Source organism: Lucilia cuprina, chromosome 4, assembly GCF_022045245.1.
Source record: "Lucilia cuprina isolate Lc7/37 chromosome 4, ASM2204524v1, whole genome shotgun sequence".
Lineage (NCBI taxonomy): Eukaryota > Metazoa > Arthropoda > Insecta > Diptera > Calliphoridae > Lucilia > Lucilia cuprina.
In genome coordinates this window covers 72,646,012-72,656,595 of record NC_060952.1, presented here as the reverse complement: position 1 = coordinate 72,656,595, position 10,584 = coordinate 72,646,012, and the positions used below count along the sequence as shown (strand labels likewise).

Sequence of the window (10,584 nt, the reverse complement as noted above, 5' to 3'; positions counted from 1 at the left end):
TTTCTACGCCACTTTTGGTACTTTTTTCATCCTAGTGATGTAAAAAAGGTTTATTACAATAAATGCAACACCATAGTGGGAGCCTATAAATATGTATTCATATAGACAAACCAATAAATAGGAAACAATGTTTTACAAAAAAGTACCAAAAATAAGTAAGATATTTAACCCTTAAACGTCCAAATTTCCCAAAAGTACAAAAACTTATATTCGTAAATTTTCAATAAGGTACGAATGTGATCAAAATTTTATTTCTATATTCACTGGTTAAAAAGGTACATAAGGTTCAAAAAAGTTCCAAAAAACAGTTTTTACCGATTTACTCCTTAAATGAACCGAATTTCGAAAAAGTACCATTATAGATTAGGAGATATTAGGTTACCGAATTTACCCGTGTTTTTTTACCCCAAAAATTTTGATTTCCAAAAATACATTTAGTGTCAAAACATCATATTTCTAGGTTCAGCCGTTTAGGCTGTGAGATGATCAATCAGTCAGTAAGGCAACTCTTTTATATATAGATATGTTATATCTCTATAATATGCCGATCCAAAGTTCTTCCAACTTTGGCTAATTTATAAATATTTAAAATTTGGGACACATTTTTGAAAATCACAAAGTTGGGATCAAAAGCGGAAAGTAATTTTATAAGCCTTTTTATTTTCAGCCCCGAGAGGACAATATTCTAAAAATTGAAGAATTTGTATTAGAATTTATTAGAACTGCTTGATTACCTCTAACCTTTTGAATATTTTTTTTTAAATTTTCATATTTCACCTAAATCGAACCACTTTGTCATCACTGCACCTCAGATTAAACAACATCTTTGTCATGTAACTTTTTGCTGGGTAAATAAAGATTTCAATATGTAAAAACTCAACAGTTAAAATAGTTTTTGCCTTTATTGCCAACTTCAAAGAAACTGTTAAACAAACGTTGCCAATACAACTTATTACACAGTTCCTAAATCATCCTAATGGTATGCTACAGTTTTTTCTACTTGTATGCAATAAACTAAAATTTTAAATCTGGCAGCACTATCAGCTGTTCAATTTATATCTTTGGGAACAGTTTTTTGTTTATTTTTATGATTTCACTACAAACACGATTAGTTTTTGCAATTTTTTTAAAATGCTGTCTTTTATTTTGCTGTGGTAATGTTAGTAATTAATAAATAAAATGTCATCGAAAAAAGCACAAAAATTAAAAATACAAGCTGTACAAAAGGAACAAGTGCAACTAGTACAAATTGAAAACATCTTAACAAATCTACTGACCCAGGTGAACGAGAGCATTAATGAATTAAAGGTAGGAAAAGCTGTTTGTTTAATCCTAAACATCTTAAATGAAGACATTGTTTTTAACACCAAAAACTCTATAAAGCTTGATTCCTGAATAGAATTTTTATGTCCATCATTCACTCATATATAAATAAATATTAATCTCTTCGACTGTTTTTTTAAGAATAGACAGACTTTAGTTACTTTTGAATTGTAACGTTGCTTTATTTTTACCCCAATCGATTGCATATAGCTCGGTTCAAATTGGTCCTCATATTCTTCTACGATTAACTAAAGTTGTTTATCTTTTAATTTTATTGATTATTTTTCTAGGTTGAAGAACTCCAAATTAAGTCTAGCCTTATTGAACAATATACTTCAAACAATTACGATGAATTACCCACAACATCAGCACAAGCAGCTTCACGACATAATTCCATTCAACCCACAACTGATCCATTAAGTATAGAACAGACAAATATCAAAATGGATATGGAGGGTATAGACGATATAAATAAACAAATACTGGCTTTGGAAACACTACTTGTTCCACTCAAGAAAGAGAAATACAAAGAGGAGGAAGAAGAGGAATATGATGACGACGAGGAAGATGATGATGAAGAATATAAGCCCTCGGATGAAGATGAATAATAAAAATTTAAGACTGAAATATTGAATTTTATACATTTTATTTTAAGTTCTTAAACATAATTTTAAATAATTTATTATCATAATTATAATAATTTTGTTATTATAGTCTGCCAGGAATAAAAGTAATTTATATAATTATAAGTATATAAGTTAATTTAATAATTTATTACAAGCGTTTTTTTGTTGATAAAGAAAAGCACAATATGTATAACACTTTTCTTACTTTAACAATGTTCAATAGAATTATAAACATGTACAAAATGGAATGTAAATTATATATATTTGTTTAGTTTTGAATGAGAAAATATGTGTCTTTTAGTAGTTATTAATAATTTATGTAAAATAAATATTTATGTATATAATTAAGGGGGAAATATAGACTAGAGATTTAGTTTTTGTTCAAACTTCATTATACTGGTATATATAACTACTGATTTCAAATATATATATTTATATAAATAAGGATTTAACTTAATAGCTAAATTATTGTTTGATTTTTACAATAGAGATTGTTCAAGCATAATATTTTCAAAACCGGCAGGCGGTGCATAATGAAAATTATTTAGAATAATATCTAATATTGCTCCATTACCGACTGAAATGAAAATGGGAAATAAGAAAAATTAATAAGTAAATAATTATTTTTTAATATTAATAGAAAATTTCTCAAATTATAAAGATTTCAAAATCAATAAATTTTAGTTATATACTTGTATACTTAAACGACTTTATAATCAAATACACACATACTCACCAAAAATAACCGGATACACCGTACTAGCTTTAACATTACGAAATGGTACTTCCAGATTTTTACCATTGAAGTAAAAATTTAATTCAATATGATCAAATGAAACGCCAACAATATCACCCTCATCGGGAAAGCTATGCGATTGTTCTTCCAAACTACCCTCAGTATCAGTCTTTGTTAAACTATTTTCCTTTACATCACTCTCACTTTTACCCGTTGTCAATAGTAAATCCTCATTTATATCTTCTATACCTATTAAACCAGGAACCGCTGAACCATTTAGTATCATGCCACCAGCACCACCGTTTTGCAATTTCGGTTCATTCGTATAGGCCACCACGGGACCATACTCTTCGCCATTGTGTCGGGTTACATTGTCGGAACATAAACACCACGATTCCTTATCAAGGCCACCAAATTTCTTGTTTAAATCAGCCTGACGTGTCGCCAAACCAATAGACCACAGCCCCTTTTGTTGAATTTTTACTTCAAAATATGATTTTGATTGTACTAAAGGTGCAGTGGCCACACAGCCGCCAGTACCAGTTATGCGCAAATAATTTGAAAGTAAAATTACTTCTGTTCCTGTTAATAGAAAAAATATAGTTTTAAATAGATTGAGGTTTGGTACAAATATTTATTTTTTGTCCAAAGACGAACTATACTGAGATTTGAAGCTCATAAGTTTAAGTTAAAGAATACTGAAGATTTCCTTTATGATCGGTGTTAATTTAACCCTAGCTCGTATAAAAATAATCTTCAGAAAGAAATAATCGTCCAAAGTTCATTTAATATTGGTTCAAAAAATTTTTCATCTGGACATTCTTTAATTGTACTACAAGTTTAGAAATCATTTTACATTTTTTCCACAGAATATCGTTTAAAACTTTGAAACATATGTAGGTATTCATTTCTAAAGAATATCGATTCTATCCTTTTATGTATGAACACATAAAAAGGATACAAAGTTAGCTCCAAATAAAAATTATTCCCAGCTTGCTTAAAGTTTTCAAGTTCCAAGAATTTGAAACCATCACTGGATTCATACGGACTACTCATGTACATGATCTTTCAACTCAATATTTTTTGTTGTATTGTTTTTTACTTTGGAATAGAACTCCACTTACCAATATGTGCTGCATCCAAATGTATTTCAGGCTCCCGTACTTTACTAACAATTGCATTTGTTTTGTGTATATTTCCATTTAGACAGTTTCTTAAACAACAAAACATTTTTATTATTTATTGTACTTATTTTTATCTTACGCAGTTATTAAATTAATTTTGTTCTTCTCTTCACAATCTGTGTTGTTTTTTTCTTTTTTTTTTTGCAAAATGCAATCCAGCTTTTTATTCAACCCTTAAAAGTTTGACAATCAGCTGTTGTGTTTATAATTGTTCATGCTGTGTTTAATAATCAGTTCTAAGTACAGTTAAACTCGTTTAAAACTACTCAGTGTTGTACCAGTTTCAATTTAAACGAAGTTCGTAATACGATGGTTAAAGTTTTTGTACTTGATGAAATTAATTTAATTTTAATTATGATCAATTAGGGCGCCATCATTGTAGAATTTTGTGGAAAGATTTTGGCTTATACGAATTTGCATCGCTATACATGTATTTTGTAGCCAGTATTGAGCCAACATTATATGGGTTCTGAATTAATTATGCCGAGGCCCTTATAAAATTTTATAGAACGATTTTTCTGTATACAGTTCGCTGTACTCGTTTTATTAACATAGTACTGCTTATTTTCAGAAAGGGTCCTTATGTGGGAGGTAGGATCAATTATGGACCGATCCTTGGCAATTTTCCTAAAATGATTTTAGTCTATACAAATATTGTATTTATATATGGATCGATCCTCATAGAATTTGGTAGAAAAATTTTTGGTCACACAAAATTTATTCATAACGAATTGCATTGGTCCTTTTTTCAAAGGGAACTTTTATGGGGGTGTGGTTAATTATGGACCGATCCTTACAAAATTTAACAAAGGTATTAAGGTACCTATAATATATATTCAAGTTTAATTTCGACGCTTCTTTTAGACAGTTATGAGCGTAAAAGTTATTTACTGTAGGTGCAATTACGAGCCGATTCTTTTAATTTTTTACAAAAAGATTAAGGTTTTTATAAAGTTTACTTGTGTTGAATATTACAGGTATAGATGATTTATTTAACAAAATATGAGCGTTAAAGTTTGAGGGAACCCTATATGGGAGTTTGTCGAAATCACGGACCATTTGTGCGACTTTCATTTGTGATCTATCGTATTTTCAACAGAAAGAAGGAAAGACATGATTAGATCATCTTAGAATTGAAAGAAGAAGAGTATTAAAACAAGTAAGAGTTCTATATTCGGCTGTGCCGAATCTTATATACCCTTCACCATGATGTATTTAAAGCCTTTTGTGCCTTTTGAAGAACGAAAAAGTACCAAAAAGTCCCCATCTATGGGTCCTCAGTTAATCCGGGCCATACAAACTTAATTACATGTTCCTAGGTTCAATATTGTAGAAATTGTAAAAAGTACCTTTTGAAGAACGAAAAAGTACCAAGAAGTCCCCTTTTACTGGTTCTCACTTAATCCGGGATATACGAACTTAATAACATGTTTCTAGGTTCAATATTATAGAAATTTCAAAAAGTACCTTTTGAAGAATGAAAAAGTACCAAAAAGTACCCTTTCATGGGTCCTCACTTAATCCTGGCCATACATACTTAATTACATGTTTCTAGGTTTAATATCGTAGAAATTGCAAAAAGTACCTTTTGAAAAACGAAAAAGTACCAATAAGTCCCCTTTTATGGGTCCTTACTTAATCCGGGCCATACATACATAATTACATGTTTCTAGGTTTAATATCGTAGAAATTGCAAAAAGTACCTTTTGAAAAACGAAAAAGTACCAAAAAGTGCCCTTGTATGGGTCCTCACTTAATCCGGGCCATACATACTTAATTACATGTTTCTAGGTTCAATATTGTAGAAATTGCAAAAAGTACCTTTTGAAGAACGAAAAAGTACCAAAAAGTCCCCTTTTATGGGTCCTCACTTAATCCGGGCCATACATACTTAATTACATGTTTCTAGGTTCAATATTGTAGAAATTGCAAAAAGTACCTTTTGAACAACGAAAAAGTCCCCTTTTATGGGTCTTCACTTAATCCGGGCCATACATACTAAAGTACCATTACATGTTTCTAGGTTCAATATTGTAGAAATTGCAAAAAGTACCTTTTGAAAAACGAAAAAGTACCAAAAACTCCCCTTGTTTGGGTCCTCACTTAATCCGGGCCATGCATACTTAATTTCATGTTTCTAGGTTCAATATTATAGAAATTTCAAAAAATACCTTTTGAAGAACGAAAAAGTACCAGAAAGTCCCCTTTTATAGGTTCTCACTTAATCCAGGCTCTACATACTTAATTTCATATTTCTAGCCAATAACAAAACATTAGTGCTGCTCTCGCTCATCTACTCTTGCTCTGCTGCTCTTGCTCTGCTGCTCTTGCTCTGCTTTGCTTTTATAAACAAATTACAATAACAATATTTACCGTATTGTTATGTATTTTGTTTTTTTGCAGTTTCTGTCTGAGCATGAATAAAAAATCTAAATTTTATATGAAATTTTCAGAGGTTGTCTCGGTTTTTTGCTCATATCTCCGTTATTTATGGACCGATTTTGCTGATTTTAAATAGCGTTCTTGCCGGTCGTATGTCTGATAGAATTATGGAAGATTCGGATCTCGCAGATATCTGGGGTCTTCTAAAAACTGATTTCAACAAACATACAGACAGACAGACAGACAGACAGACGGACATGGCTTAATCATCTCCGCTACCTATAAGGATCCAGAATATATATACTTTATAGGGTCGGAAAATTATATAATAGAAATTACAAACGGAATGACAAACTTATATATACCCTTCTCACGAAGGTGAAGGGCATAATGAAGGGATTGAAAAATATATCTCGTGAAAATAACTTGTATAAAGAGAGAAATGCATAAAACAGTACTTGCGAATACGAAAATTTACTACTCTGGTAGAAAATCCCTATTTTAAAATATTTACTTCCAAAATTCTACTTTTTAATATCTCGGATTCTATTGTTATTCAAAATCGTCGAAAATTCAAAAACTAAACTTAGTGAAAAACTTAGCCGGCTTACAGACGATTTTAAGCCGCCGGCGGCATTTTTATTTTCAACCGCCGCCAGTATTTATCGGCTCAGTGCTCTGGTTTGTGCTCAAAATAAAATAAAAATACTGAAAAATACCAAGCAAAGTTTTTTTAGAATTTAAGTTTTGTTAAATTTATAATTGTTAAGCGCATTTAATTGCCAACAATTTATGACATTTTTATGGTGTTGAAAAGTTGTTAACAATAAAAACCGGCAAAATTTACTCCCGCAGGCGATTTCGTAGAATATTGATAATGACACTGGTGGGATTGGCGGCACGCAAACTTTCAATCAAAAAACGGTATAGCATTATAATTCCACAATTTTATCAGATTTACTTATTATTTTTCTTTATCATAGCAATGCCAAGTTAGCAGCTGCTTTTCCTAATGGCGTACGTTGCCAAAAATGTTTGGAATTTGGCCATTGGTCATACGAGTGCAAGGAGAAACGTAAATATGTACATCGCACTTCACGTACTAAGCAGTTAAACAAAAAGGTACAGGAAAAAGTGGCGGAACAGCAAAACAATGGTAATGTTGGTAACGAAACGAGCGTAACATCATTAAAAAAGAAACAAAAACCCCGGCATTCGTCGTCTGGCTCCTCTAGCGGTTCTTCAAGTTCCGACAGCGAATCTGATTCATCTTCTGATGATTCAGGATCCTCAGATTCAGGTTCCTCATCTGATTCCAGTTCATCTTCGGACAGTGAATCTGACAGTTCCAGCGATACTGATGGCTCCGACTCCTCTTCATCGGGCAGTTCTTCAAGCAGCTCCGATGAGGAAGATGATACAGCACCACCAAAGAATAAGAAATCTAAACAAACATCCGACAGTTCTTCAGATTCTTCGGAAAATGAACAGGACATTTAAAAGTCACGGGAATAATACATAACAGACAACATTGAAGCGTAGTAATAAATATTAGTTAAGCCCAAGAGAGTTAGTTTGAAATTTTAATGAATTCAAAAAGTATCTAAAATTACTTTTGCACTCAATACTAACTCTACTTGGAAATATTAGAAGCTTTAGTAGTTTAGGTTAAATTTCAAGTCGTTTTTACTATATTATTTTCTGACAAAAACAAGATTGAAAAAACTGATTGGAAAACAAATTTTCACCTTCTCTTTTTAAGAACCTATAACTTATTAGGGAATTTATATAATGATAACATCAAAAATCAATTATCACCTAAAGTATCTTAAAATAATAGCAATGGTTTCATTTTTTATACTTACATACACCTATCAAATTGAAATACACATTATTTATCCAACACACCAACTCAGGATTCCACTTTTAAATACGGTTTTATGAGGTTTTAAAAATTTTTCCTTATACTTTTTGTCTTGCCTTTTTTTTAGGCCAGAAGGTCTGCTTTTAAGTAAAACGTCTTTTATTGAATGTTCTTTTAATTATTTTTGTAAATGAATTGATTTATTTTCACAAGTTTATTTTAAAATATAGTAGAAATAAAATTAGAATATTTTAATGAATTTGTTTAAAAACTAAAATGTATCCATTTTAAACTTTGGTAATACGTTAATCTTAGTTTTATTAATAATAAATGTAAAATGTATTTAATCAAAAAGTATAATAAGAGAATTTTAATTTATGTTTATTTCGAGTTTCAGTAGTTCTTAAATGTATAAAGATATAAAATATATATGCAAATTCAGAATTTTTTGTAGGACAAAAATATAATTTAAAAATATATTCTTGAGAACTTCGTTAAAGTTGTTCCCAGAGATCAAGGTATTATGATCGTCTTTCTCCACAACTTTGTTAAGAAGTTTGCAATTTGAATTTGAGTTTAGCGTTTTCCACTAAACGGTTTGACAAACTAGTCAAAATTTAATTTAAAAGTTCTATTTTTATCCAACATTCAGACGAAGTAGTGCAAAAGAATCGATCTTGTGCTTTAAGGAGAATAGTTCTACATCGATTTTACTTGAATAAACACCCAAACCACTGCCGATACTTCATTGAAATGGTCTTTGTGATATTAAGCTTAGATCCTACTTGCGGGTGTCTCTACATATTTGCTTTCTGCTGCTTTAGATCGATAATGATGTTCGAGTAGGTCTTTTATAAACCTAAATGTTGAAGCATCTATCATAAGGTCTTGTTAAGCTAATAGAATTGTATACGATTTTAAATTTCGTACAATTTGATTTCTCTATATCTCTAATAAGAGAGTTAATCGGCGTCGCAATCGATTTGTCTTTGGTGTATGTGTATTCAGAAGAATATATAAGAAATTATTCCAGTGTCGTTCTGATATGAATATTAATTATTCATTCCAGGATTTTTACAGGAAACATTTTTTGTGTTCTTAATATGTATTTGTTCGTTTAAAATACATATTTTTAATTACATAAAAAAATTTCCACACTTTATCTACTCACTCCACTGTTAATCGATTACTAAAAGACGAAAATTTATATACTATTGTATACTTTTAGGAGTAGTGTAAAATCATCAACATTCGTAAAGTAGTTTTCTTTCGAAATTTTATTTTTTTAGTTGCTGTTCAGAATAGTAAGAGAGGGAGAAATGAGAAGAGTGAAACTTCGCTCCAAATAGATTATAGAGAGAGAAATCTTCATAGTTCGTTATCTGCATAACCAAAATATTCCCCTGATAAAACCTAGAATAACTCCTATGACTATCCCAGATTACTGTGGAATCATCTACATAGCCATTTCAATCTCAGACTCTATACTCAGGACAGTTACATAATATACATATATCCTACTGTTTCCAGTTCTACTTCGTCTTCAGACAACCTCTAAAAATATTGTGTGTTACCAACCCTATTACCCCTAAAGGCTCCAATTGCGCAGTGATCAATTATTACCCTACTACAGTAAATATACTCTCCTGTCCAGTACTAATAGTTGCTTTTGGTTTTAATTTCGATCTCGTTTCTCTGTGTATCATAATGTCCCGTTACGCAGCATAGTCTTACTGTGTATAATCTGACTAATATAACCACTTCACTTAGGTACGTTACTTTCTGCAAGCTATTAAACGGCGTTGGACTTAGTAAGCAAGTTTTTTTAATTTGCCTTTTGTGGGTTTCTAATTTTCCATCAACTTGGGAATCTTAACTTTCATGGTTTTCTTAATATAACGCCCTATGCTTTACAACAATTTAAATTTGGTACACGTGTTAGTTTTGGTAAAAGAACGAATTTTTCAATTCTTCTATTAGACTCAATGTCACTGGCGAATAACATATGACTGATTGAGTTCATACGATCATCAGTTGTAATTTAGGTCTGAGTTGGGGAACAACTCTCGCGTCATAGTTTTTATTTCTTCAGGCTTGTGCTTGTTGCTGGGCTTTCGACAGAATTACATTTCACTCGCACTAATTTAATGCACTACTTTGTATAACTGTTCTAAGTTATGCGTCGTCTTCATTAAAGCGTGATTTCGTTTTACCTCAGAGTAAGATTATGTTTTTAACTGGTGGAGACCATAAAATATTCACGATATAACCTGGTGGAGACCATTTAAACTCGAATATATCCAGTATATATGGAGACCAATAATACTTTTGATGAAATTAAGTCTGGATGCTCCAACTTCCTATATGAAGGTATAAATCGTTTGGTAGGGTTTCCTCTGGACAAACGTGTGATAACCTGGCATTATGAGTGCTTAATACACCGCCATCCTAATTAAAACCCAAAAAAGT

General features: G+C 31.0%; 3 protein-coding genes across 3 annotated transcripts; 2 read left to right on the top strand and 1 right to left on the bottom strand.

Annotated features, from left to right (window-relative positions):
* Positions 1-1,075: 1,075 nt before the first annotated feature.
* LOC111674855 lies at positions 1,076-2,527 on the top strand. Its single transcript, XM_023435528.2, has 2 exons — positions 1,076-1,308; positions 1,614-2,527. Exons 1-2 carry the CDS (start codon positions 1,180-1,182, stop codon positions 1,929-1,931), a joined length of 447 nt encoding a protein of 148 aa, XP_023291296.2. The 5' UTR covers positions 1,076-1,179; the 3' UTR covers positions 1,932-2,527.
* Positions 2,391-4,016, bottom strand: LOC111674850 (SPRY domain-containing protein 7). The gene is made up of 3 exons (XM_023435522.2): positions 3,810-4,016; positions 2,686-3,267; positions 2,391-2,526 (listed from the first exon to the last, which is right to left on the bottom strand). Exons 1-3 carry the CDS (start codon positions 3,913-3,915, stop codon positions 2,429-2,431), a joined length of 786 nt encoding a protein of 261 aa, XP_023291290.2. The 5' UTR covers positions 3,916-4,016; the 3' UTR covers positions 2,391-2,428.
* A 2,909-nt stretch (positions 4,017-6,925) lies between these two features.
* On the top strand, positions 6,926-8,475 carry LOC111674849 (zinc finger CCHC domain-containing protein 10). Its single transcript, XM_023435521.2, has 2 exons — positions 6,926-7,175; positions 7,235-8,475. Exons 1-2 carry the CDS (start codon positions 7,129-7,131, stop codon positions 7,749-7,751), a joined length of 564 nt encoding a protein of 187 aa, XP_023291289.2. The 5' UTR covers positions 6,926-7,128; the 3' UTR covers positions 7,752-8,475.
* The last annotated feature ends 2,109 nt before the right edge of the window (positions 8,476-10,584 follow it).

Coding starts and splice junctions, on each gene's coding strand:
- LOC111674855 (XM_023435528.2), top strand. CDS start 1,180: ATGTCATCGAAAAAAGCACAAAAATTAAAAATACAAGCTGTACAAAAG. Junction 1,309..1,613: donor AGAGCATTAATGAATTAAAG/GTAGGAAAAGCT, acceptor TTATTTTTCTAG/GTTGAAGAACTCCAAATTAA.
- LOC111674850 (XM_023435522.2), bottom strand. CDS start 3,915: ATGTTTTGTTGTTTAAGAAACTGTCTAAATGGAAATATACACAAAACA. Junction 3,268..3,809: donor TTTGGATGCAGCACATATTG/GTAAGTGGAGTT, acceptor TTCTATTAACAG/GAACAGAAGTAATTTTACTT. Junction 2,527..2,685: donor GGTGTATCCGGTTATTTTTG/GTGAGTATGTGT, acceptor TTTTCATTTCAG/TCGGTAATGGAGCAATATTA.
- LOC111674849 (XM_023435521.2), top strand. CDS start 7,129: ATGACACTGGTGGGATTGGCGGCACGCAAACTTTCAATCAAAAAACG. Junction 7,176..7,234: donor AAACTTTCAATCAAAAAACG/GTATAGCATTAT, acceptor TCTTTATCATAG/CAATGCCAAGTTAGCAGCTG.